At 38.3% G+C, this 27814-nt stretch overlaps 3 protein-coding genes across 3 annotated transcripts; 2 read left to right on the plus strand and 1 right to left on the minus strand.

Annotated features, from left to right (window-relative positions):
- The first annotated feature begins 1205 nt into the window (after nt 1-1205).
- LOC115631891 lies at nt 1206-2021 on the plus strand. Its single transcript, XM_030528740.1, has 2 exons — nt 1206-1538; nt 1603-2021. Exons 1-2 carry the CDS (start codon nt 1286-1288, stop codon nt 1911-1913), a joined length of 564 nt encoding a protein of 187 aa, XP_030384600.1. The 5' UTR covers nt 1206-1285; the 3' UTR covers nt 1914-2021.
- A 2953-nt stretch (nt 2022-4974) lies between these two features.
- LOC115631871 (transmembrane emp24 domain-containing protein 1) lies at nt 4975-5855 on the minus strand. The gene has a single exon (XM_030528719.1). It carries the CDS (start codon nt 5853-5855, stop codon nt 5154-5156), a length of 702 nt encoding a protein of 233 aa, XP_030384579.1. The 3' UTR covers nt 4975-5153.
- Nucleotides 5856-18390: 12535 nt separating this feature from the next.
- Nucleotides 18391-23919, plus strand: LOC115631541 (cell division cycle 7-related protein kinase). The gene is made up of 2 exons (XM_030528316.1): nt 18391-19105; nt 21649-23919. Exons 1-2 carry the CDS (start codon nt 18664-18666, stop codon nt 23739-23741), a joined length of 2535 nt encoding a protein of 844 aa, XP_030384176.1. The 5' UTR covers nt 18391-18663; the 3' UTR covers nt 23742-23919.
- The last annotated feature ends 3895 nt before the right edge of the window (nt 23920-27814 follow it).

Raw genomic sequence — 27814 nt, forward strand, 5'->3', positions numbered from 1 at the left:
CGTAATTGTTAACAAGTGGATCCCATATGTGCTCCTGGCCTCCAAGGCAGTTCTAACTGGTTTTATCATTTCTAGGTCTTCCTTCAAATCTTACCCAACTATGTAAGTTACACAGACCTCGGCTCTTTTATTAGTCAGTGCTTAATGACGAAATGTTGAAGATACCTCTGGCTATAAATTCCATCAATATCTCAACAATATTGGACTCATAAAATATCATTTAAAGGTTTAATTAGCATTGTGAACTAGACTATGTGTATATTCTTCCCCTCTATACCCTCCTATGTCATCAGTTTTTCCGCCACCTTCAGTCACTGGCAGCCACAACCATTCTATCGTCTATCAGATGGGCTCTGTGCACCAGATGGATTCACCAAACTTCATCAATAAAAGATTCGTCTAAGAATCCATCTCGCCTGTGCTTTTTCGATCCGTTTTATTAGCATTAGCTTCCACGCCTCTTTTCACAATAGCTTTATCCATTGTGTTGTCCTCATCAACTTCCATCAATATTTCAGAAGTTTTATATTTTCGATTTCCTATCGGTTTTTTTCCTAGAGCTTGTATGTTGTCGATTTTAGCACCGATAGGATATGAACTCATCAATAGAGCTGATGAAACATCGATGTTTACCCACATCGATGTTTCGATGTTTTAAGGGGAAGAACATGGATTAATCGATTCATCAAACTTCTACTACAAGAATTCTCAAAAAGCTCTTATTGATGTTTAAACACAGGGAACTTCATTTTGATTTGTCATATTATTTAAAAAGCTTAAAAAATGTTTCAAAACAAACTATATTTTCACAAATTCAAAGAATGTAACAAAAACCAAAGAATGTATAACATACAATAATAAAAATTCAGCTGAGGAACACCGGGAATAAAACATCGATGTTTAAAAAAAGTATCATAAAAAGCTGATAAAACTATCAGAGTGTGGAAGAAAAAGATAATCAATATTGCAAATAAACAAATAAGTTAGCTATACATTCTTGTCAGTATATAACAAGAAAGGAATGCTAAAGTCGAGTACATGTACATATATTTGCATTTATCGATGCAGCGATGTATCGAAAAGCTTAACATCGATGTTTCGCCCAGCACTACTCATCTCTAACGAATTTAGAATGAGTTGGCAGCACCTGCTTTCTTTGACATTAACAAATTAGAAGGAATATACGTAATATTCTGAAATGCCTGGTTATAGGGGTAAAGGCACACGTAAAGATAAAGGCAAAACAGGAGTTGCTAGTGTTGAAGGTGAATGTGCTAGAGTTGACATGGAACTTAGTAATAATGAGATGGAGAGGGGCAAGGGAAAGAACGAGAGTGTTGGTGAAAATGGGTCGCAGAACGAAATGCCAGCTAGCATCGAAAAGAAAGCCGAAGCTCGTGCTGAAGTGCAATGCAAAAGAATCACTAAGGCTGATTTGGACATAGAAACAGACATGGCCTTCGTGGATAATGCGCTGAAGATGCTTAACATGAAAGCTGGTCCAGAGGTGCGAAATATGCTCTTGAACTTGGCGTACAGTAAGTCCCATATTTTTAAACATAATACAATGTCAAACTACTTCTTTGAATTTGTCGCTACTAGCTTTAACTCGAGATAAGATTTTGGAGGCGAAGAGCTTTGCTGCGTTGGCCAATAGGTCCGTTATTGATGTGAAGGACCTGGAAATAGCCAATATTGCCAAAACCAAGGACTACACCCATGGTCCCTACACCAAACCAGCATTAGTGAAGCCTGCGGAGCTGCCAAAACCATTGGGCTCGAATAGCATGTGGCTGCCACCATTACGCCATTGTCAGGTGGGCGATGAACTGGAATTGGAGGGCATGGAAAAGAAGAGGCCAGCTGAGAATAGGCTACCAAAGAAGAAGCCACATAACATTTTTATGCAGTAACTTCAAATACTTCGACTACAATATTGCAAATTTTAATTTTTAAAATGAAACATTTCAACAAATTCATTTTAAGCTTATATTATAATAATAAATCAATGTCTCCTCGTTCTGTTGATGAGAGACTAACTAAAATACTGAAAAATACTTAAAATCGGTACGACTTCATCAGTGAATGATAAAACTATCAGAGTTTGGAAGAAGAAGATAATCAATATTGCAAATAAACTAAGAACTTAGCTATACGGAAAGTTTCTACACACCTTGAACACCCATTGACGCTGTAAAATTGTAGTATTTCAGTATTGTTTTGGTACTTTTCTGTCTGGCCGTTCTACTCTACAGATGGGGAATAAAGGTACGCCAAAGCTTCAATTATATATGTATGTCGCTTAGAAATATAAATTACACCCATAATAATTAGTTTTATTAATGCACATAATTCGATTGCGAAGTCCGATCTACGAAATGTTTATATCATCTGTCGATATGTTAAATATTATTTGTTCGCGACTCCAAGAATTCAGATTAAACGGCATTAATAAGTTTACTAAAGTGAACAGCTTTCAACAGATATTTAGTTAAGCTGTGTGATAAAGGATTCTATAACTTATGAAGGTGTATTAACAATTTAGCTATTTTCTATTATTACGGAAAATAGTTCTAAAGGCATGTAGTAAACGCTTTTCCGTTTAAATTAGCGCACTTTACTTATTATTAGAAAATAAGACTGAATTGAAATTTTCAAATTTCAGCTCATTTCTAATGGCATGAGAAATGGACAACAACGATTTTCTACAAATCACAGATATAACAAATAGTGAGTCTTAGTGATTTCAGTCCGGACTGAACATCGATGTTATACATTCGATGATAAGTTTAATAATTACAAAGTTTTCTTATACATATCTTAATATTCCATTCATCAGTATTAAATTTTGTTAAGAATATTAATTTGGAGAATTAATTCGCCGCTGAAAAAACATTTCGGCTGGCATAGAAGTCCCAATTACAACAAGATACTTCTCGGCAATATGATTCATATGCGGAAAAGTCGTTTTAAGTATACATCATGTAAAATACGGTGGCAGTGTTCTTAAAATTGATTTTTCCATAAAAGTCGATCGAAACGTCGAATTCCCAAACATCGAGCTAAAATCGAAAACAATCGCTTACGTAAAAATCGATACATCGATGTATCGATGCACATTTACATCACTAGTTAGTTTTCAGCAACAAGATGTGACATGAAAAGATCGCTGGATAAAGCAATTGCTTTTAATATTTCTTTAAGCATATTTTTTGCAATAATTATATAATTTATGTATTCGTATAAAATATATTGAAATATTTTACTTAAGTTTCTCTTCATTACTATTGAAAGCATGCAAAGTGGCAGCATCTAGATTCCTTTTAAAGATGTTAATTGCTACTCTATTTTTGAGGCATCCTTAGCTTGGAAGTGCAAATGCATTATTAAGTCTGGTTGGGCGCTGGATGAATCGAAAATGAAATCAAATACGGAACAGGCCTGGGATTTTGAAAGAGTATAAGGACAAGACCAGCATCGCACAACAGTTGTCGTTTGGGTGATAAACGGGTGTTGAATTTACAACATCGACGATGAACGTAAAAATGCAGGACAAACGCAGTCACACACACCTAGAAACGCAAACAAACAAGCTCGCACACACTCACACATTCAGTTCAGTTCAGTTTAGTGGGGAAGGCTGGCAGGAGCGCAGCTTTAAAATGCCACTTAACTGCCATGAAATGCTTGTTAAGCGTTAAATGGCAAAGAAATATTTGGCAAATGCGGCGGGCGAGCCGGCGGCAAGTGGCAGAGTGGCAGGCAGCGAGTGGCAGTTGCATGGAATTGCAGCGAAATGTGCAAAGTGTTTGGGCGTTAACCATTGTCGAGGCCATAATTGCGGCACACAGACACACACACACACAGCCACGAACACTATGGCCAAGCGCCATTTTGTTATTATTACTTATCACACATACACACACGAACAGGGGCAAACAGGTTACTGTGTGTCCACAGGTGGCGCTTTAATTTGTGCCTTTTACGCGCGCTGGGAGCGCTGTCAGCAGCAACATCAGCATTGGCGGCAACAAAAACAACATTAACAGCACGGCTAAGTGAGCCACTATGCCACACCAACACACAAACACAAGCACACACACACACACTGACAACGTCAGCGGCACTTTGTCCCTTTGGGAGTAATTAACACTGCGTCGCATCGCGTCGCTGGGCGCGTCGTTGAGTAAACAATAAGACTGCCGCAGTTGTTAATTACGGTGCAACGCTGCAAGTGGGCGTGGCACACAGCAGAGCAGCCAAAGGAGGGCAGCTTAATAAATTGCTACGCATTTGCTGTCCAATAGCATGACAATCAAACGTTAATGCTAAAAGTTAAAACTTGTAAGCAAGTCGGTTCCAAAGTTCCAACACATTTATAGTTTCAGTTTAAGTTCTTTGTACTAAATAGAGCCAAATCAACGATAATTTCTTTAGTTTTTGCTTTCAATCTTTCCCCTTTTTGGAGCTTACATGCATTAGAAAAGCTTTTCTGAATTCCAGTACAATAATAGATGCAGTAAGATCCCAGTTATGTCGTTTGAGCAAAAATAAATACTTGTACATTTTTTGATTATCTTAATATATGTATGTTCTGCATATCTAAACAAATATTTCCTATTATTCAAAGTTATTCTAAGGGTTGCTTTTCCATTTTCTGTCATTAAAAAACGATCGTTTATTCTTTTTCCAGACTATCATAAAAAAATTATCGCCATCACATTTCCAGCCGAAATAACAGTCTTGGCATTTTTTTTTGGAGGCAGTTCCACCCACTTTTGATTAGGATTTTTTTTGCTAAAGTCTAATGGTGAATTCATGTTTAATTCTCAGTGACGATCTCAGATGTATCTCTTACCTTGATTCGTTGGCTGATAAATAATTCTCTATATATATAATATGGCGAAAAAGTTTAAAGATAAACTGTATTGTTAATTGGGACACCTTTTAGTTTTATAAAAATAAATAAATAAGTATTTGTTAACTAAACTAAATAGCTAGCTAGTTTTATTAAAGTTCAGCTACCTCAAAACATTGTTACTCATGAAACTGCCCTCGCTGGGTAGCACACGTCAATGTGTTGGTAAATGGCTGAATACCTTTACAGTCTGTCCATTATATTGAGTCAGTAGGCCAGTTTCGATGCTTTGTCCTTAAAACTGCCGCCAAAAGTTGTGCATTCGTCCATCCGTGTGGAAAATGCTCCTCAGCATGAAAACCTGCAGCATGCCGACAAGAATCATGGACGTGAACTGAACCATGGACCAATTGTTTACCATTCTGTTGTTGGACTCGGCCAAGTTGCGATCCCAGGCCTCATTGGCGCGTATGAAGTCCTGCGTCTGACGCGACCGCATCAAGTTCACATTAATCTTGCCTATATAGTTGTGCAGATCCGTGAAGGCGCGATCGAAATGGTAGTCTGTGTGCATTTCCTTGCGCAACTGCTCCAGCTCGCGACGCTCGAAGTCTGCAGCCGCCACCTCCAAGTGGAAGGTGATTATCTTGCGATTGAAGGAGCTGATGGTGTTGTCGAAGCACAACTTGTAGATGCCCGTCTCTTCGGCTGTAATATTGTGCTTGCCCCGATTTTGTTTCTGCTCCGTAATGAGCAGCACACGCTTGGGGTCCATCAGGTTAAAGTTCACATGCGCCTCACCATGTCCACCATCGATGACCTGATACTCGATCAAGATGTATTCGGTGGCAGCCACCGGATGATGATAGCACTCCATCCGTCCTGCCTCGGCAAACACAGTCAGTTGCGTTACGTACGGCTCAGCGCTGCCGGAGGATAACAGCAACAACAACAGCAGAAAGAGCATCAAGAGCGTTTCACGAGCGATTTGAAACATTTTGTCTGCTTGTATTAAACTCTAAACCCTACAATTTCAATGGAGTTTGATGTGAATGATAGAGAATTGACAGAATTGCCAGTAAAAATAAGCCATGCCTACTATTCACAAACGGATTGAAAAAAGAGACTGCCGCCACACAGTGGATACAAGCTATAAGCAAGGAAAGTCTGCATTTAGTTTACTTCGTACTATTTTTTTGCATTCTCGCTTATTAAAGTTAGGGAAGATTTCTCAAGATTTGTTCTTCTGATAAGTCGTTTCTGTAAAAAAAGATGCCTTTCTTTGACTTGCCAAAAAGTTCAGCTTACAATGCGACCCCAACTTGAAGAGCTATATTTATTTAATTAAAGTTCGGTTTCCATCAAAGCTTTCATATACGAGCATGAACAATTATTTTCGTTTTGAATTTAGAAATTTATTTTATTTCGCACTATTTTATTGCATTCCCGCCTATTAAAGTCAGGAAAGAACTCTCAAGATTAGTTCTTCTGATAAGTTGCAGAGATAAAGCACCCTAGAGCTGGGCACTGATCCTGCGTGCCTTGGAGTTTCTGTGGAAAGAGATGCCTTTCCTTGACTTGACAAAAAGTTCAGCTTATAAAGCGACCCCAACTTGAAGAGCTATATTTAATTAAAGTTCGCTTTCCATCTAAGCATGAACAATTATTTTCGTTTTGAATTTAGAAATTGGTAGCACTGTGAAACAGTTCCCATTGGCAATACATTCATGCAGCTTTTAATAGCTCCCTACTGCAATAGCAACAACGACAACAACATATGCATGAATTGCCGCTGTCGTCGACGCCGCCATCTGCTTTTCAGTTCCGATGCCGATCCTGATCTCCACAACTCCGTACCCGTACCCTTAGTACTCCTCCCCCGCACCCACACGCAGCCACAAACTAAAAGCAAAAGCATCAAAAGGAATATGAATTGAGGTCGATGTGTAAATATTTGTCAACGGTAATGGAAATTTATGCTGTGCCAGTGCCGTGCAGCAACTATGCCATGGCAAAGAGTTGGCGGCTGCGAGGACAGGTGCCTCTGCGGCTCTGGCTCTGTATGTGTGTGTGAGTGTCTGTGTGTATGTGTGTGTGTGTGTGTGTGCGTTGAAAAACGCGCGTCAAGCAGGCGCTTTCATTTTTTAAAACTGTTGGAAGAAATACAAATAAAACGAGAAAGAGGATTTTGCACGTGCAGTTTAGTAAAAAAAAATGAAAATAAAAAAACGCAAAAAATGCAACGTGCGCGCAAAGAAACTAAGCAAATAGACACACGAACACACACTCAACCACACACACCCACACATTCGCACGCATCCAGTTGTATTTGTTTGCACACGTGCAACGCTTTTCGGTGCTTGGTGTGTGCATAAAAAATTCAACTGTTCGCTACACTTCAGTCTGATATTTACCTACAACAAAAACAATAAAAAAAAAGAAGAGAAGGAAAACTGGTAAGCCACACATTCGACCCCCAAGCCGATCCGACCCCCAACCCCCACCCCACCCCCAACGACACCCTTGCACTTTTCACTGTCTGCAGACTAAATAGGAATAGAAAAACTTACATAGTGTAGTGAAGCGCGCGACGCCTGGGCCGGCGGCCAAAATACGCAGCCGAAGCATGAAAGCTGAAAATAACACAAAAAATGAAAATGCAGGGAAAAATGTTTGATGGCGGCCGTGGTTGAAGCTGGAGCTGGAGCTGATGCTGATGTTGACGCTGAGGTCGTGGCCAGGTGAGCGGGAGTGCAATTGAGTGCCATACGTGGAGATGGAGAAGGAAGCGGGGCTCGGGGGCACTCTTAGCCGTTTGGCAGCAGCTGCAACTATTGGAGTGTTATGTTGCTTTAGTTGATTGTTTGCCCGCAGCGACCCTTGTCTACTGAAAGCGCAGCGGTGTAGTGGCGCTTAGAAGATGTTGTTATTGCAGTGTTGGCAGATGATGGGCACATGGCCAGACAGCCAAGCAGTCACTCAGTTTGTCAGTCAGTCAGGTAGCCAATTCAATTTTATGAAATTAAGAAAATTGATGGCTGAATGCATTCTTTTTTTTATTTTTTTCTGTTTGCATTATTATTGCAGAAAGAAAATTGAGAGTGCAACTACAGCTTCATGTCACAATTCGAGATAAAATTGAAAAGCTTTTTTCAATTTGCAAGTACTAAGTAACTCTTATAAATAATTTACCATCACTTTAAAATAATGTCGTCCAGTTGGACTTTTGAATAATTTATTAGGAATTGTCATTCAACTATTTTTTTTGCCGACTTTTAATGTGTATTTTAAGCTTAAATACATTTTACCTGACACGCTATAGCCCGCCCAAAGCCCCCCCCCCCCCCCCCCCCCCACCCGTCAATAGCCTTTTATAATGCTAATTGCATATATTAACACCTTTAAATTGATTTATGTATATAGCTAGCTATATGTATGTCTAATGATTCGTACATTTTATTTATATATTTCATTCGCCACAAATAAAAAATTATTGTAACGCATATTAGATATTTTTTTAATTATTATAGGCTTTTTTATTTCAATAGTTTCAAGTTATCAATTTTATTGATTTCTTTCGTTGTTTTTACTTTGACAACTCTTTTTGTCCATGAAGTAAATAAATAAATATTTGTTCAAGTAATTCAAATAAATTTTGTAAATATACGTTTATAACAACACTGCTACAACAATAGGGAAATTAAGTCAGGATTAGGATAAGCTGAAGCACGATATTGGCCGAAGTTATATCGTCAATGCTACCCAAACCATAGCTGCTTTGCAGACAAGCTTCAATACTGCAGTGAGTTGCCAGCATAGAGAGTTTTTGGAATATTCCCTCCTCCTACAAAATATTTTCATATTCACAGCAACACGAAACCCAAGAAGCTGCTCAAAAATTTAATTGTAGCGAAGAGGGCATACATACGAGATGATAAAGTTATGAGCAAGATGAAAGTCAAGGTTACTTCCACTAGAATATTTTGGCTATGGCTTACAACAATATTTTTTCTTCTACGAGGAGCATAGACTTCATAGTTAAATGTTCAGCAAGCCACTGCAATAGCAACCATAGATTTATGAGCTTTAAGTATAGATCTCTGAACAATCGAGGGTATGGAAAAGTGTCATCGTCATTCATCGTTATTATTATTAATTTCTATATTATTTATTTATTATTGATTTACTATTGATTTATTATTTATTTATTATTTATTTATTATTTATTTATTATTTATTTATTATTTATTTATTATTTATTTATTATTTATTTATTATTTATTATTTATTTATTATTTATTTATTATTTATTTATTATTTATTTATTATTTATTTATTATTTATTTATTATTTATTATTTATTTATTTATTATTTATTTATTATTTATTTATTTATTATTTATTTATTATTTATTTATTATTTATTTATAATTTATTACTTTAAGTCAGGCATTGTGTTTAAGCTCGTGTTCATTTCTTAAACATATTGCACCACAACTTTGGTTAACTTACGATTCCGTACCTTGGAAATACTTTAAATAATGAAATAAAGCTGGAGTCTGCAGCTTATCGATGTTGCCTTGCCTCAAAATTTATGGCAATCTGACAAACTGGCAGCTGCCAGTGGTTTTTAGAACAGGAGGGGCAGGGATCAATGGAAATGCTGACTCAAAATCGAAGGTCAGCCACAAAAGCACTCATGAATTATTAAAAACGCACAATGGTGCGGCAAGCTGTTGGCCAGGATTGGCACTACTTGACCCTAATCCGAGCGGGCAAAATAAAACACAATACACAATATTTACAAAAAGAGGGGGCAGAGGGCAGGCAGGCAAGGAGGCAAGGAGACAGACAGGAAACAAAGTGCCACCTACCCACAACTCTTACTATGCTATACCAGAAATGTATATTAAGATTTTTAGTTCAATAATTGTGTAATGTAGCAAGAGCAGCGGCAATCACATCTACATCCGGAGGCACATCTTCGCCCGCAGACACATTTGTGTAAATGCTTAGCCAAATGGAACTAAATGCCAACTGTGCTGGCTGTACGGAGCCGTCTCTAGGATACCAGCGTAGGCGTTGAAGGCGTAGTGGGCGTTCTAGGCGCTGTCACCGCACACGCCCACCACAAAGAGCCAAATATGCACGAAGTAGGGCGACCACAAAACCCAAAAGATGTTTTGACAGCGTCTGTTATTTGCCTTTGGGCCAAGTTCAGACTTGAGCTTCAGCTCTGGACGCTTGGGGCGTTGACCAGCCGCCAGGCAAACATCTGGCGGCCCCAAGTATCACTTTAAATTAATGAACTGAGATTAAGCAAGACAAATTGTTGTTGTTGCTGCCGATGCTGCTGCCTCAAATTCTACAACAGCAAATTGTTTTTCATTCATATTTGCATCGGACAACGCCCTCCGGAATATATTAATTTGTATGCTCTGGGGCTGTCCTTGTCCTTCGTCCCTTGTCCTCAGCCCAAAAATAAATGTAAAATTTATTGATATTGATATTCATGCAAATATATTTGCTGGAAGGCCATTTGTATGTAATTAAAAATTTAAAATCAAAATAATGCCAATCAATGACCGAGCAGGCAAATCAAATGGAGAGGCGAGGCAAACCAACCATACTGAATAGTTTTAAAAACAATTTTTTCTGGTATATAAGAGAAAGGATGCGCTGACGAGCTTAAATTACGCAAAAGAAACTTTACATTTTTGTAGAGTTTTTTAATATATTAGCAACTAGCAAACACTCTGATGTTCAGCTTTTTTCTTGTCCTATTAGTGAATTTATTGTTTGTTTAAAAACCGTTCAACCGTACTTTATTTAATCCAAAACTAAAGGAGTGCTTCCAAAAGCACGTATTTAGTTCACAGTTTTTTTTAGCAAATGAGCTTTCTACAGTTCTGCCGCTTAGAGGCAGCTTTAAATTTGTTCTCGCTTTTCGATTCTAGACATGCTGCTATGAAGTTATATTTAATTGAATTGATTTCGTGTGTTTTATTCGATATCTAGCTTTAATTTCAATAGGTTGTAAAGTTTGTTTTTTTGATGCGGAGTTATACAAATATTTGAAAAAAATGTTGCATACCCCCAAGGCGCATCAAGTCAGTTCGATGAACAGCAGATTGAATAAAACAGCTTTAACTGATTGAAACAAAAAACTCAATAATTTTGAATTATAAGTTTTAGAAAGAGCTTAAATTTCCTATTATTTTATAGGTAGATTTTACTGTTTAATTTAATTTAGCTAGCTTGCGAAAGAAATACATTTTATTTCCTTTCGAATTATGAATATAAGTTCATCATGCAGAGAATGAGAAAATATAGAAAGGCTCATAAATAAGTTAAGTATGTTATTCATTACCATGAACATTGAAAATATATTGAAAAAATAAAAACTATATATATATTTTATTCCGACTAAAATAAATACGTATTATTAATACTTTTTTTGCATATATATTTAGAATAACATTTCCAGCGTACAAGTATTATTCTGCAAGGCGCCTGCTGAAACGGCGAAGAAAAGGAAGAAGAATAGTGAGAAGGAGGCTGAAGAGGTCACACCCTATTGACCTTTCCAACAGATTTATATAAATTAAAAATGTTAAATTTCAATTCAGACTGAACAAGTAGTTTAAGTTGTATTTGTATATATAAGTATACAAGTTTAATTTAATATTAATTATTATTTTTAATTTAATATGTTGCAACTGTTAAGCGTTAAAAATATCTATTAATTAATTATTAAGTATGACAAATCTATCAGATTCTAGTGCCCTATCAAAGTAGCATCTTCTTTCTGCATAATATTTAATATATATACTTTCCTACAGCTATGCCAGTTAAAGCACTGCTTATAAGAGCAAGAAAATTCAAGCTCCGTAGAGCATAAACTATAGTATGTAGGCAAGAAATTTACAAGACTGCAGCCGTCGCTCATGTTAAATTGAAGTCTCGACTTACCTATCCCAGTTTCCACTTGCCAGACAATTGCCTCAGGTGCTGCCCGTGCCTGCAATTCTCTAGGCAATTGTGGCAAGAGTTGTGTACGCCACCGCCAATTGTACAGTTTTTCTTTTCGCCCCTTTTGTGTTGCAAATATTCATTGAATTTTTAAGTGACAATTGTCCGTCGATCAGGCAGTCAGGGCATCAGTGCATCAGTGCATCAGACTGTCAATGCAGTTTGTCAGGCGAGAAACAACAATGCAATTTCGTTGCTGACAAATTTATCACATGCAGCAAAATTCTCCATTGGGGCAGCAGAACGACTGAGGGACGACAAACTGACAAAATATAGAGTAAATTTTAATCAAATGCAAGTGTAACACTTGCAATTTGTGAGGTCAAGTGGGGAGGAGTACTAGAATGTAAATGTTAGCCAACACACAGACGACATACTACAATATACGAACAAACAAATACACAAAGCACCCCATTAGCCTCGAACTATGTTGAACAAATGTGAACAATTCAAATAAATAACCAATTTGCTGCACCAGCAAGCGGGAACAACAACAACAACAAAGGGAACGATAGCAACCGAAACTCAAAACATTCTCTGCAAGAGACATAAAACGCAATGAAGCAACAATTTTGTGCTTCAATTACAACAGAGCTGGAGCCTCAAAGCCCTGGAAGACGTGACAAGGCGCACGACAGTGCGGGACTGGGAAGGGCAGCGTCTGAAGCTCGAACTCTGAGTTCAGGCATAACAAGTCACAAGGACATTTGCGCAGCTTAAGCGAAAGCGCCTCAAAGTGCTCTTAGCTAAGCTTAAAAGCAACGCGAACAACTGCAACAACAACAACAATAATGATTACAACAATCTCAATTCACAGTCGTTGGGGGAACTTCGATTTAGCGTGGAAATTTTAGCTGGTCTACTGCTTAGTTTACGCTTAAAGCCCCACCTTTTCTCGCTCGCAACTTGACAACTTTTCATTAAATAGGAAAAAGTTGTCTTCGTCCCTTTCTAGTGGTTGCTGTTGTTGTTGCTGCAGATAGTGCTCAGCAGCCAGTGAAGTGTGTAAGAATCGTCGATGATGTCGATGATGATGATGATGATGATGTCGATTTGTGGCCACCAAGGCTGTTCAGCAAAAGGCCGAGCAGCTTTGCAATAGTCTCGTTTCCCTTTAGAGCTGTGGTTGAGCTTAAATAAATAGAGGCTGCCATGGCAAAAAGATAGTGTGTATAAATAAATGGCTTTGCATATGAAACTGTCTAAGGCAGGAATATGGAAGCAACTTGTGGAGTTGAACTGCATAAATAATATTTCATTGTCAGCTGCTAGCAAAGGCACCAGTTGCCTTATAGAATGCAAATTTTCTAAGGTTTAACCAAGCTTTACTAATCGAGTCGCATTATAACTCAATCAAGAGCAGCATCACCTGAATTCGTATGATATAAAATAATAAGAGATGGTATATTACTTCAAAGGACACCACAAAACAGCAGAAAATCTGCATTTTTAAATGCCACAATTTCGCGGCATAGACTGTCCGATTTGGCACTGTTTAAGCGCATTGCATTACTAATTACTAATCGAGTCGCATTATAACTCAATCAAGAGCAGCATCACTTGAACTCGTATGTTAAAAAATAATAATGAATGGTATATTACTTCAAAGGACACCACAAAACAGCTGAAAATCTGCCTCTTTAAATGCTAGCCACAATTTCGCGGCATAGACTGTCTGATTTGGCACTGTTTAAGCGCATTGCGGTTGCCAAAGCCTGGCAACTCGGTAGGACTGTGGCAAGTGCCACGCGGCTTTTACCTTTATTTTCGGTTAATTTCGACTTAGCCAGCCCTAGAGGCTGGAGGAGAGGCGAGCAGGTTGACAACTTGCCGCCCAAAGAATTGTCAGAACTAACAAGCAACGAAGCGCAGAAGTTGAAATGCGTAGCATCCGCAGTCCTTCTCTGTCTCTCTCTTACTCAGTCTGGTCTCTCTGGTCCGAATGCTTTGCAACATTTGTGCTTAAACTTGTTCACTTTGGTGCAGCCGCAAACATTTTCAGGCTCCTCCTATTCGCCTAATTTCCGTCTTCAACGATGTCGTTTTGCCGCTAATTGCTGCGCTCAGCGCTCCACAATATCTATAAACGGCAGCCAACAGGTGAAGGGGACCTTCGAGAGTTGTTTCTGCGGCTACTACTGTTGTTGTTGTTGCCTTTTAGTGTGCGACTTAAAGTACAATAAATCTGTTTATCTCTGTGCCACAAAGCCATGGCTGTCAATTTGAAGAAGGACGGCGGCACGGGCGGCAAGGCGTTGAAAACTTTCGCTGGCGGTTTCTAAATCATATTTGGAGCTGGCGTTTCGAGGCGATAAAACTTTGTTATTCGTGCACAAAATGTTTTGTGGCTTGTTTAATGTGTTTGGCAGTTTTTGGCGCGATTCGAGTAGATTATCTGCGACTGGTAGCAAAAGGGGTTAGCATAGCATTGAAAAGTGTATCAATTGAAAAATTGCGTATACGCAGCGTTGCATGTCAATGACTGATGGCCGTCAGCTTCCGTTAGGTGGAAGCAAAAAAGTGGTAGCCGAGAAAATTGGCGCGCGATGGAAAATGAAAATGCACAAAACCATGGGAAGCCTAAGCTGCAAAATAGAGAGCAAGGTGTTTGAAAACTGCATTTGAAAAAGGGGAGCCTGTTATAAGAGCCCTGTTGTGTCCTGTCAACGCTTCCTTCTTTTTGCTTTTGTTGCTGTTGTTGTTGTTGTTGGACTTGCCTTTGAGGCTTTTATGCTGTCGTGGTAACGCATTTGCGCTTGTCTCTATGTGGTCTGGGTTGACGATGACCATCACCATCACCGACACTGACACCGCCGCTGCCACAAACGCGCCATCAATTGCAACCACAATGGCAAAACAATCAGGAATGTGTGGCTGGAGAGTGAGTACAGTAAAGAATGCTTAAGTGTTGCGCTTGATAGGAAAAAATAGTAAAATACGAAATTGAGGAAGTGGCAACTGTTGAATTAATCTGATGTCCATAAATACACTCAGTAAGGGTAGTAAGTAAAGCTAGCATTTCATTCATTCAGCATAAATGAATACTCCTTGAATTCAATTCAATAACGTTTAAGAGAGTTAATTGAAATATGATTCATATGTTTGCAGTATTCCTTAACTTATTTTTATGAACTATTAATTAATATTTACATGCGATCCCATCTCACTTTCTAAAAATTCTAGTCAGCCATTAACAGAATCTTCTCTGACTATTGAGCTTGCGTGGACAAATTATACAAAAACCAGCTTGTTTCGAAAAGAAAGTTGACATATAAATCGAAAGCGGTTCAGGAATCAGAAAAGCTCTAAGCTAGGTCCGAACTTGTTCGAAATTGGCTTAAAAATATATCTGCCAGAGTAGTTGATATTAATAAGTGTGCAATTTTTTGTTAACTGTACAGACTCTATATTTTGAAAGCAATGCAAAAACAGTTTAATAAAATTTGACTGATTTAGAAACTTACTGATCGCTTGAAGGGAATAAACAGTTGAATATAATTTTATATTTTTATGATGAACCACAGAATGCATTGTTGCATTGCCATATAAATTGTATTTATTATTATTTATAAGTTTTCGATTTAAAGTTTTTATAAAATAACGCAAATCAGTTATAATTCACAAAAATCCAACAACAAAAAATGCAGTAATATTTATCAAAGTCTCTAAAATTTACAATTTAAGTCAATTATTTTTACAAAATATATTTAAAATTTTTAGTATTATTATCAAATGCTTTCCTATCAATATTCAAGGAATCCCTTGGAATTTCGATATAGCTATGGATATCTAAGGCTTCTCCTCCACATTGAAAGCAATTCCTGAATTGACTGTCAATGCAAGAAACAAAAAAAAAGCAAAAGATTGTTTCTTTCTGTTCTGCCGAAATAACTTTATTCGCTGAAACTTCACATTTAATATGAACTTAAGCAAAAGTCAGTAGATTAAATTAGTTGGAGAAAATGTCAATTAAAAACAGCTAAAAAATCTATATAAAATAAGAAGAATATTTTGAAATTATTTATATATTTTCCTAAATATTGGCGTACCTTTCCAGGCCCTTCATTTATCATTAGCATTAAATTTATTTAGAACTAATATGACTAACTAAAAAATTGTTGAATTAAATTTAATAAAATAATTTAGTGTTGTTATTTTGCTCAACACTCACTGTAAAGAAAATGGTGTTTGCCCATTTGAGGCAGCTTGCCAAACTTCTGGCACTCTCTAGGCCACAAAATGATTTGTTTTGGCCCGTGAAGATGGCGCTGTTTTCATCGGCTGGCATCTCACGTGTGGGCCGTGTGGTTATAAAGGTGTGGAAATTGCTTCACTCCCCCACAGACAGACTGGCAGTCGAGTGGCCTGTGCTGGGAGCATAACAAAACTTGGCCAAGCCGAACGAATGTAGAAGTTGTAGTTTCTAGCATGTTGTTTTAAATCTGTTTTTGGCCATCGCTCTCTATGCTGATTGTTAAACTAATTTGCACCAAAATTGAAATCACTATTTGCCAGACTTGCACTTCAATTGCCCAAAGTTTTAGTGTTTACTGCAACTTGGAAATTGGTCAAAGACTTTGATTAAGTTTACTTTGGAAGCGGAAGTGGTGGCAAATGGAACAAGACCCAAGTGTTGTTATCTGCAGCAACAATTGACAGCAGATTCCGTGTTACTTGTGTAAGTTTAAACTTCCTGCAGCTGATGTTGTTGTTGTTGTTGCGGCTGTCAATGCCAAGTGTTTGCACCTCAATGCCTTGCCCCAGCTCAAGGAAATAACGTTTAGTGCGAGAAATTCAATTTTGAATGCATTTCAATCGAATTACGGCCAAAGTTTCATTTAATTCACATTATTAACACACCTCCAGCCTCGAACGCTGTAAAAAATGACTAAATAAAGCGCTCAACAACACACCTTGCCCATTGATTTATACCGATTTAATAAGCCCCCTCCCCCCACTCCCTGCCGGGGGCAATTGAGTCTGCAAGTCCTCAAGTTTCGCAGGCACTGACACCTTTTGTCAGACATTTTGAGAACTTTTATTGAAACGATATTTTAATATATTCATTGCACAAACTTGACGCTAGTAGCAAAAACTAATAAAAAGCACAAACTAGCTTGTGGGCGGTGGCGGCGGCGGCGGCCAGAGGGGCGTGTTCGCATGGGCCAGTGGCTCCAGCCATGGCAGCTGCTGTCGGTCTAAAACTTTGGGCATCAAGTGAAAAACAAGTGGACAGGCAGCTGATGTTGATGGCAACGATGACGATGGCGATGGCGACAGTTTTTAGTGCGCCGTGTGTTGCCGGTAAATTGCAAGCAAAAGTTAACGCTAGATGGCGACAGTAACGGTGCAACGGGAGCAGCAGTTAACAATTTACTGGAGTACCTAATGGCTGGCTGCGGCAGTAGTTCCTAAATCTGGACAGCATTCCATGCCCATAAATGATCAATTGAAAGGTTATTGAGACTTTGCCAAACAATGCAAGTCAAAGTTTTCAAAAAGCTATTCGATTTCTTGTACGAGTGCATATATAATGGAAGGGTTTTTATACCCTGTTCCCAAAGGATAAAAGGATAAAAGTTGTTTAGTAAGAAAGTATGTTCACATAGAAGGCAGCATGGCTGACCCCACAGTGTATATATTATTTTGATCATTATGACAAGCATAGTGGATATAGCCAGGCTCGCATGTCCTGTATCAACGAAAGGATCTCAGAAAATATAAAAACTACAAAAACCACTAATGATATTCACGTTCTTGTAGATCCGAGAAAGAACAAGTTTTTTTTCCTTTCTTATGCTTCATCCGATGAAGCGCCATTGGCAGTCCCTCCTAGTGAAAGGTATTGCCCGGTATTGGAGATCAATTTAGAGAGCGAATTATGAATCAGTCAGCATCTTCCATCTGCTTCGGGAGTCCATTTTCCGCATTCTCCAGTGAAACAATCCTCTGAGCCCTATCCTATTTGTAAGTAGTGCTAGATCATCTAGATATGCATCGTTTTCTTTGGGCATACTTCTTTCACCTGAGAATGCTTCAATACTGAGAATAATTCAACAATCAGTCTGAAAAAATATTTACCCTTAGGGGAAAAGGCATATTCTGTAAGTTTGGCGGTTTTTTTTTCCAGATTCTTGGTTTATATATGCAATTAAAATCAATGCCTTTTCGCTAAAACTTAAGATTTTTAATGATATTTTAACCCCAAGTAATATTTTGTGCAATAAAGCACTTTTCCAGCAAAAAAGACAACCATAACAAACAGTATTCGTGCTACAAAATTGCAAACTTTTCGCACAACAGCCATTGTTGATACTCCTCTTGTCCTTCGGCAGCCCTCTTGGCTTCTCTCCAATACCCACTTGGCGCCTTAGTTAGATCTTAAAAGTGCGCCTTTGAACTCTTTTCATCGTGGGCTTGTCTGTCTCTCACAAACGATGCTGTTCTCTCTTTTTTTACGCCTTCGAATTATCTGTCAAAATCCCGCAGTTAGCAAACACTTCTGTTTTATATTAACTCAACATTTTGTAAACACATATTTAATTTTTCTTTAAAATTCAAACACAAACTCATTACGAAATTATTGTGTATATTGGTAAGCCAACTTGGCACTTGCTCGCATCACCTTTTCGGACACCCCTTCCCCCCATCACGCGACCAGCAAACTGTACGCCCCAAGCTGCCGATTCGGTTTGTGTCTGCGTCTGCGTCTGTCTGTCTGCCCTTAAAGAGTCTGTCTGGGGCTCGTTTCACAAATTAGATGGGTCGCGCAAATGTTGACTAAATTCCTTATTGATAAAATGGACAAAAAGGCGCAGCAGCAACAGTCGCAGCACAAACATCAGCAACAACAACAACAGCAGCAGCAGGCGCGTTCCAAAATGGCGGTCCCAGAGGCGGCATCTTCCAAGACAACAGCACCAGGAGTCTCAACAGGAACAGGAACAGGAGCAGGAACAACTACAATATCCACAACCGCAACACGTGTGGTGACACACACGGCTGGCTCCGTAAAGACAACCTTCAGCACACAGACCACAGTGCATAGCAACAGCAACAACAACCACAATAGCAACAACCCAACCAGCAATAACAATGCCGCCAATACCAATCACAAGAGCAGGCGGCCAGCAGGTGAACAGTCAGTAGCGACAACAACAACAACAACGCCCAAATTTCCAAACAGCAATGTGCGATTCCATTACGCACAACCAGGTAAGACTAGAGACAAACCACTTCTGGAACACATTGATATTTATCAAAAGCTTCAATTAGCAATACTATGATGAAGCAATCAAGAGAACCAGTTTTGATTTTAAAAGCAATTAAGGCACATCTTTCAGATTAGGCACTGAACGTTCTATTTTTTAGTAGCATATGCCGAGATAACTTAAAATATAGTATTTATTTCCAAAGCTGTTTGCCTAAAATATTTCACCAGCAAGTGCAACATTTTTTAAGGTAAAAAAGTTGAATGTTGAAAATTTATTTAGATACATCTAATTCTGTTTTTACACGGTTTTTTTTATATATGGTTACACGACTTTATTCCATTTAGCACGATTCATTGTGCATTGATCAATATCTTTTTTAAACGGTTTTTTGCACGTTTTTATACCCTGTACCCAAAGGGTACAAGGGTATATTAGTTTTGTGCGAGTGCACATGGAACACACAGAAGGAGGCTTGGTAGACCCCACAAAGTATATATATTCTTGATCAGCATGACAAGCCGAGTCGATATAGCCATGTCCGTCTGTCCGTCTGTCTGTCCGTCTGTCAGTCTGTCCGTCTGTCCGTCTGTCTGTCTGTCTGTATGAACGCAAGGATCTCCGAAAGTATAAGAGCTAGAATAACCAAACTTGGTATACAGATTCTCCTGAGACCGAGAAAGGACGAGTTTGTTAATTTTTTCTGATCCGCCTCCCCACTCCCCCCCTATTACTGATTTTCTATAACTCCCGTAATTCTTGGAATTTTGAGCTAAAATTTGGTAGTCACATTAGGTTAGTAATTATATATCCGTATACCAAGTTTCATTATGATAAAATGATCGGAAAGAAAGTTATAGCCATATAACCAGGCCCAATGCACACATACATACATATGTACAAGTACACAAACACGCATAAGGCACGATTCTGATGTAAATGTAAATGTATGTATGCATGCATGGAATATTTTATATTTAATTAGTTAATATTTAGTTAATTAATTAAATTAATTTAGTTAATTAATTTAATTTAATTAATTAATTAATTAAATTACTTTTTTGTGGGGTGGTACAGGGTATTTAAGAGTTGAGCCTGCTCGACTTTAGCATTCCTTTCTTGTTTTTGGATAATATATCGTGTAAAAACAGAATTAGGCGTATACAACTTTTTATTGAGCTTTTAAATCATATAATGCTGCTTTAAAAATTTTTAATAATTATTTTCTATACTGTTTCAACTAGTCAGCAGTATCTTAAAATACACACATACGTAAGTCTACTACAAGTATATATCGAAAGCTAATTTCCCTTTGAACAATAATACTGTTTTGTATAAATAAAACTTACATCTTAAGCTTAAGTATTTTATTGAAAGAGTATAAGAGTATGAGGGAAAAAATGAAAACAAATATTTTAAAATACTTATTCTAAATGCCTTCAGTTGTAGCATTTAAAGAAAACTTCTGAATTTAAAATTTCCTTGGCATACAAATAAACTTTTAACTTTTTCGGTTAAATTTTTGAACATGCGAAAGACATTAAATTTGACTACTGAAAAGTCTAACTCAAATTCCCAACTAATTAGCATTCCAACATCAAACTGCTATCAGTTTTTATTTATTTAAAAACTCACATTGTTATTAGAATTAAATACGGAATCACAACTCAATAAATCATGCATTTTCCTTTACATTTATTCTTTGTTTCAATAACTACCAGCACTTAGGAAATATATTTTGAAGACTTTTCTATCATAATAAATGCTTTTACTAAAGAAAAGCTGTGAGTAGCGTTCAACTCATTTATTAAGACTTTCGAAAAAGACAAAAAGCGGTTTTCATAACGTGATTCAAATGAGTATTATTTTTCCATAAATAAACAGACAACTAACAAAGGTTTTAAGCAATTATTGTCCCTTACAAAGCCAAGAAATTTTCAAAATTGGTTTATCGATTAATCAAATTTGTAAAAAGAACACAGTTGATCATTTCTCCTTCGATAAACATTAATGAATTGATCGAATAACGTGATAACGTGACTCAAATAAATAAATACGCATCCATCCATATACATTGATTTCTATTTGCCATAAATAAACAGACAACTAGCAAAGGTTTTAAGAAATTATTGTCCCTCACAAAGCTAAGAAAAATTTCAAAATTGGTTTATCGATTAATCAACTACCTAAAAATAAACGGTTGATCGTTTCTCCATCGATAAACATTAATGCATTGCTCGAATATTGATCATTAAACGACCATTTATTTCCATAACGTAATTCAAATAAATAAATGTGCATCCATCCATATACATCGATTTCTATTTTTCCATAAATAAACAGACAACTAACAAAGGTTTTAAGAAATTATTGTCCTTTACAAAGCTAAGAAAAATTTCAAAATTGGTTTATCGATTAATCAAATGCCTAAAAAGAAACGGTTGATCGTTTCTTCTTCGATAAATATTAATGAATTGAACGAATACTGACCATTTTGTTAAATGAACATTTATGTAATCATGCTTCAATGTCCTTTCACATCACTAGGGGAGAGCGCACCAACGACAGGAGCATCAGCAACAGCATCAGCAGCGGCCCCTTTAGGCCATCAGCATCTCAGCTATGTGCAGGCTGGAAATCGATATTTTCCCGCCGGACGCCCGATAAATACCACAACAGCGCTGACAGCGCAAACCCCACTCGCAACGGCACTCGCCGCAGCAACTGCTATGACCAACAACAACAACAACAGCAACAACAATAACAACAATGCAAACAGCATTACGGTGCTGTCTCAAATGCAGAAGGCGAATGAGCTGACGGATAAGCTCCAGCGCCTCACGCGCCGCAACGCCATGAAGGAACTGTCGGCAATGCATGCCCGCTCCCTGCAGGCCTACGATAAGAATGAAGAGGCGCTGCGGGAGCTGCAGGAGAGTATTCCCGAGATTGGAAAGATCTTCGATGTGCATTGCCGCATCGGCAGTGGAACCTTCAGCACCGTCCTCCTGGGCACCCTGCAGCGAGAGCGCCAGCTGGCGGAGTCGCATCGACGACGCTTTGCCATCAAACATCACAATCCGACCAATCATCCGGAGCGCATCCTGCGGGAGCTGGAGTGCATGTTCAAGATTGGCGGTGTAGATAATGTGATTGGGATCAACTGTTGCATACGCTATAACGACAATGTGGCCTTTGTCATGCCCTACATGAGTCACGACCGCTTCCACGACATCTATCGCAACATGAGCCTGACCGAGGTCAAGGACTATGTGCGAAACTTGCTGATAGCGCTGCGACATGTGCACAAGTTCAACGTGATCCATCGGGATGTGAAGCCGAGCAATATTCTGTACAATCGACGTACGCGACAATTCCTGCTCTGCGACTTCGGCTTGGCTCAGCACATATCCAGCGAGGGACGTGTGATTCAGGCGACGGATTTGAACGCTTCTGCGGCGGCCGTGCTGATGCGGGACATGGATGCGGCTCGACAGCAGCTAATGATACAGGAGAGAGCTGCCTCGGCACTCACCACAGCGCAGCCCACCAGCTGTCAAGCCGAGGTGGATGCCTATCTGGCCGTCAGCAAGGAGCAGGACATGCGACGCATGCGCGCCCTGGGTGGCGGTGGGGGCGTCGATCGTCCGCTAGAGGTGACTGCCCAAGCCCTGGAATACCGACGCATGCAGCCGCTGGCGAATCTAACTAAAAAGGAGCAGGCCCTGCAGAAGGCCGACACCGTGCGGCTCATCAATCGGCTGCGCTACATGGCCAATAATGTGGATCCGAACAACTATGTGGTCTCCACCAATGCCACGCACAAAGAGATGCATGCCTCGAGGGCGGGCACGCCCGGCTATCGACCGCCCGAAGTCCTGCTGCGCTATCCGCTCCAAACCACTGCCGTGGACATTTGGGCCGCCGGCGTAATTCTGCTCTCACTGCTCTCCTCCCTGCATCCGTTCTTCAAGGCGCCCAACGACTGCGCCGCGCTCTCCGAGATCATGAATCTGTTCGGAGATCTGAGTGTGCGCAAGACCGCCTTCATGCTGGATCGCTTGGTCCTGCTAACGCAGAAGGTGAATGCTCTGGATCTGCGTCGGGTCTGCATGCGCTTTCGCTATGCCGACTTCTTTCTCTCCCCCGAGATGCATCGCCGCTATAGACGCGGCAACGGCACCACCGAAATCTGCCGCAACTGCGAGCAGGCCACCTTCAATTGCATTTGCAAGCATACGGGCCATCGCATCGAGCCGTACGAGGGTCTAGACATATTTCCAACCACGGTCTACGACCTGCTCTCTCGCCTGCTGGAAGTGAATCCGATGAAGCGCATTACAGCGGACGAGGCGCTCAAGCATCCCTTCTTCAGCGATCACCATAGGCTGCTGGCCGATCACCCGCCTCTGTTGGTCCCAAAGGAGACTCTGCCTATGGCAGCGGCGCGAACCCTCAAACGCTATATCGATACTCCCCTGGCGATAAAACCCACGGCCGAGCCAACAGCTACTGGCAATGAAGCGTCTCCTGATGCTGTTGCTCCAAATCCTACAGGAGGAGTTGCTGGTGGTGGTGGTGGTGGTGGAGGAGGATGTGGATGTGGTGCAAATGGCAACGTCAAGTCGACCAATGTCTGAGCAAGTATATATACGCTATGGAACCAGATGCCATTTTTGAGTATTAATTCACGTCCAACAAATTCCAAAGAAATGCTCGAAAGTGTGCAATTATTTGTAATTTCAAGAAATTTTTAAAGTGCAAAGCCCAAAATTTTATTCAAAATACATATATTGATGTGCATTTTAAGAATGTGAACTCTACTCGTATATTAATGTGATATTTCGAAGTTGATGAAGTGAGTCGAAATACATATATAAATGGTAAATGGTATTACGTGTATAGGCAACTAACAGAATACTTATACCTATATACTAAGTATGTACATATATGAAAGAAATCGCAAGTGTGAATTCTTGATTTTTAGTATTATGTTACACTGTTTTTCTAATTTCAAATCAAATTCATTCCAACTTTGCTTCGGACTGTAATAGTGTAATGGTGTTTGCCAAGAAATTGCGCTCATTAAAGTCAATTTCTTTGACGGTATAATAAGAAGAGTCGATATAGCCAGACAGACGTAGATAGACTAAGCATATATTACATAAATATATGTAGTATTATTGGTTTCTTTTTTTATTAATTCAGAAAACTGTTACGAATAATTGCATAATAATTCAATTATACATAATTGTTAAATATAAAACAATTTTCGCATGCGGATTTATTGCTCCATAGAAATAGTACTGAAAATTTATGATTATGAGTTTCAAAAAGCTATCAAAATGATTGCAAAATTAAAAGCGAAAGTCCAAGCTTTTATATTATTATTTGTTTACTCAATGTTTGTTCAGCCATGGTTCCAAAAATCATACCCGTATGCCAAGCACAGACAACAAATATAATTTTTCCTTTCATCTCACACAATTGTGAAGAAATGTGTATTTGTAATATTTAATTAAAATCATGCAATTTAAAAGCTTACTATAAAATGTAAATACTGAAATATTTCACAACAGAAAGAACAAAAAATTTCTATATTATATATTTTCTATTTATGCATTTCAGTTGCAAATGTGTCGTGAAATAAATATTAAATTTAGTTTTTACAAAAAGTGTCGCGGTATTGCACGCTACAGTAATTTGTAAGTAGACATAATTGACAATTATTGCCATAAAATAGAAACATAATACAGCGAGACAAATGAATGCCAACGAAATACTTAAATACGTTTAAAAAGCAGGTCTACGCGACAATAGTTTTACTTAACTAGATAGAGAAACGGTCTAGCAAACAATTAGAGACAATGAGATACTTTTTGGTTATCTACGCGCTATTCGCACTCTCCACTTCATCGGCCATTCGTCCCCGTTAGTAAAGCAATGAAGATTTTGACAAAGTCTATAGTTCTTCAGTTTTACAGATACTTGCTTCAAGAAATATGCTGTGGTAGGACCATGTGACGCGATAATTGAAAGATGGTCCTATCATAAAGAAACTAATGAATGCCACCTTTTCATCTATGGAGGCTGTGGCGGCAGCGAAAATAATTATTTAACCAAGCAATTGTGTGAAAGGACTTGTAAAATACTATACAAATGATTACTCGTACATACATCGATTGTTTGTCGGGGTATTTTCATTGAAATAATATTATTAAGTAATAATATTTAATAATAATATAAATAGTATATATTAATGGAATGAAGGGGCTTGTTAAAGTGAAAAATACAGGTGAATTGAAAACTACCTCTTTTTTTGAAGTCGTTTAAAAATAAATCTTAAGGCGCGAGCTAAGCCCACGATAGAACTAAAAAATCTCAAATAAATCCAGTACCAAAAACAATAAACTGATAAAGTTTCTAAAAATTATAGACAAAGACATTTACAATACCAAGTTTTATACTTTTTTCTCGCAATTATTATGCAATTTTTCATAGATGTTTAAAACTTTTTGGTTTATAAATGGTTTTGGTTATAAATTTGAATACTCCAGTAACTTGATTTAAAATATCTTTAAAAATCTTTAAATGTCTGCAAATATCTTTACAAACTTTAGTTCTCGTCGCCCTGCTATGATCGAATTAATTTGAAATTTTCAAGCAATTATAACACATCGGTTATTAATTTACTTTTCTAATTCACTTTGTTTTAACACACTTCAGAGCATGGCCAACTGAAGTTGGGTTGTTTAAAAATTAAAGTCTCCATTTTGCTCGCTTAGAAAATCATTTTCCATTTTCCATTTACCAACTTGCCTTTCCCCCCCTCTGTCTCTCTTACAAGCAAACAGTCTGGGGTGGCGTTCAATCATTTAGACAGTCATTTTCATATTTTACGCCAGCTATTTTTCCAATTGGTTTATTGGTTTGCACAACCAGTTGTGCTTGCGTTCTTATTTTTTATCAATTTGCATTATTGACAAGCAAATAGTTGTTATTGTTGTTGGTGTGGGTATTGTTGTTGTTGTTCCACAAGTAGAGAGTGCAACATTTGCTTGCCAATGCAATTCTTTATTCAGTTGAATAAGTTTTTGTTTGTTTTTCTTCCCCGTTTTTCTTGAGCTGGCATTTGACTTTTTATTTTTTTGCTTACCTCGCCAACATCCTTCATCCTCCATCCTACTGTGCGAATTATGTTGACAATGGCATGCAACTTGGCCCAAAATAGACATCATAGTCTTAGTTATGCCCCATACTAGACTGCCAAGGCGAACCTAAAAAATGTCTACCGTCTTGGCTGCCATCTTTTGCCGCCACGAGGCAAGTTTGCTGGCAAACTACCAAGAAGCGAAAACTCGTCCCAGCCGTTGCATGTGAGGCAAATAGTTTATTAAAAAGTTTTTCACAACATGTCGTTGCCAATTTTGGTTTTGGTTTTGGTTTTGTGCAGACTTTAATAATTTCGCGGGCAAGATCTGGGTTGACAACCAAAAATCAATGTAAAAGGAATTGCTTATGAGTTCGTGGCATGCTGTCAAGGGGCAAGTGGCAGGGAACATTTTATTGCCATTGAATTATTCAAGATAAGCTGGAAAAGGTGCACAGCTCGGACCGAGTGCAGTCAAATCCGAAGGGAAATTCGCTTTTCAATTACTTTATACTTGCCAGGGTTTGTCCGGCGGAAAAAATTAAGTGCCTTTTCTGACCTCACACATATAATCCGCTGCTCATAAAATATAGATTTTTTTTTTGATTAAATAGCAGTGTATGATAAATTTTACCTGAAGGCAGTATTTGAAAATAAAATTTATAACAATATATGCAAGTGAACGCTGGTCAGCTGGTTCATTTATAAATACAGACAATTTTTAAAAACAAAAATAAATCCTGCTTGGAATATTCAGAAAACTGCTTGATTCATAAATACAATGGATGTCTTAGCTGAAAATTATTTGGTTATATGGACAGAAATAAATCGTGCTTGGGAAATGAATAAAGCTGCTTAATTTATAAAAACAATAGATGTCTTTGTAGACAATTTTTTTCTTATATGGACTGAAATAAGTCCGGCTTGGAATTCTAATAGGCCCTTCGAATGGAGGCTTTACCTGAAGGAGGAGAAGGAGGAGGTTGTGCTGCAGCTGTTTTAAAATTAGTAGAATGTCTCTATAGTTTAAAGAGCCCATACCTGTGTTGTATTAAACTTGCTCTGCATACGAATAAGAGAAATCCATCCAAGTGTGTTATCTCTGCCATTCATGCTTCAAAATATTACTCTTTTCGTACAGAGAAACAAGGAGAAATGGCAGGGATGGATAGGTTTAGGTTCGTCTAGTCATGTGCCTATAAAATGGGGTCTGCCACGCCTTCTTCATTAAGACTTTCTAGTATTAAAATGGTCAAAAAAATCTGCAGCTTAGATTTCAGTTCATTCCTTAAATATATAATAATTAGCACCGTACATTCTATTATAGATATTACAAGATTAGCGTTCAACTATTACGCGCACATTTTAAAAATAACTTTAAAAAAAGTGTCATATTTTCATTTGTTTTAACCAGACATTTATGAAAAGCCAGTTTCTCTCTCACATTTGCTTTCACTTCAAAGTGAATGCGATTTGATTAAAATGAAAGTTGATTTCCGCGGAAGTTTGCTGCAAGTCTGTTTGTCGGAGTGAAATATTTTGTATATTTGCGCACTTTGCACA

This window comes from Scaptodrosophila lebanonensis, unplaced genomic scaffold (assembly GCF_003285725.1).
Source record: "Scaptodrosophila lebanonensis strain 11010-0011.00,11010-0021.00 unplaced genomic scaffold, SlebRS2 tig00001412-arrow-pilon, whole genome shotgun sequence".
Lineage (NCBI taxonomy): Eukaryota > Metazoa > Arthropoda > Insecta > Diptera > Drosophilidae > Scaptodrosophila > Scaptodrosophila lebanonensis.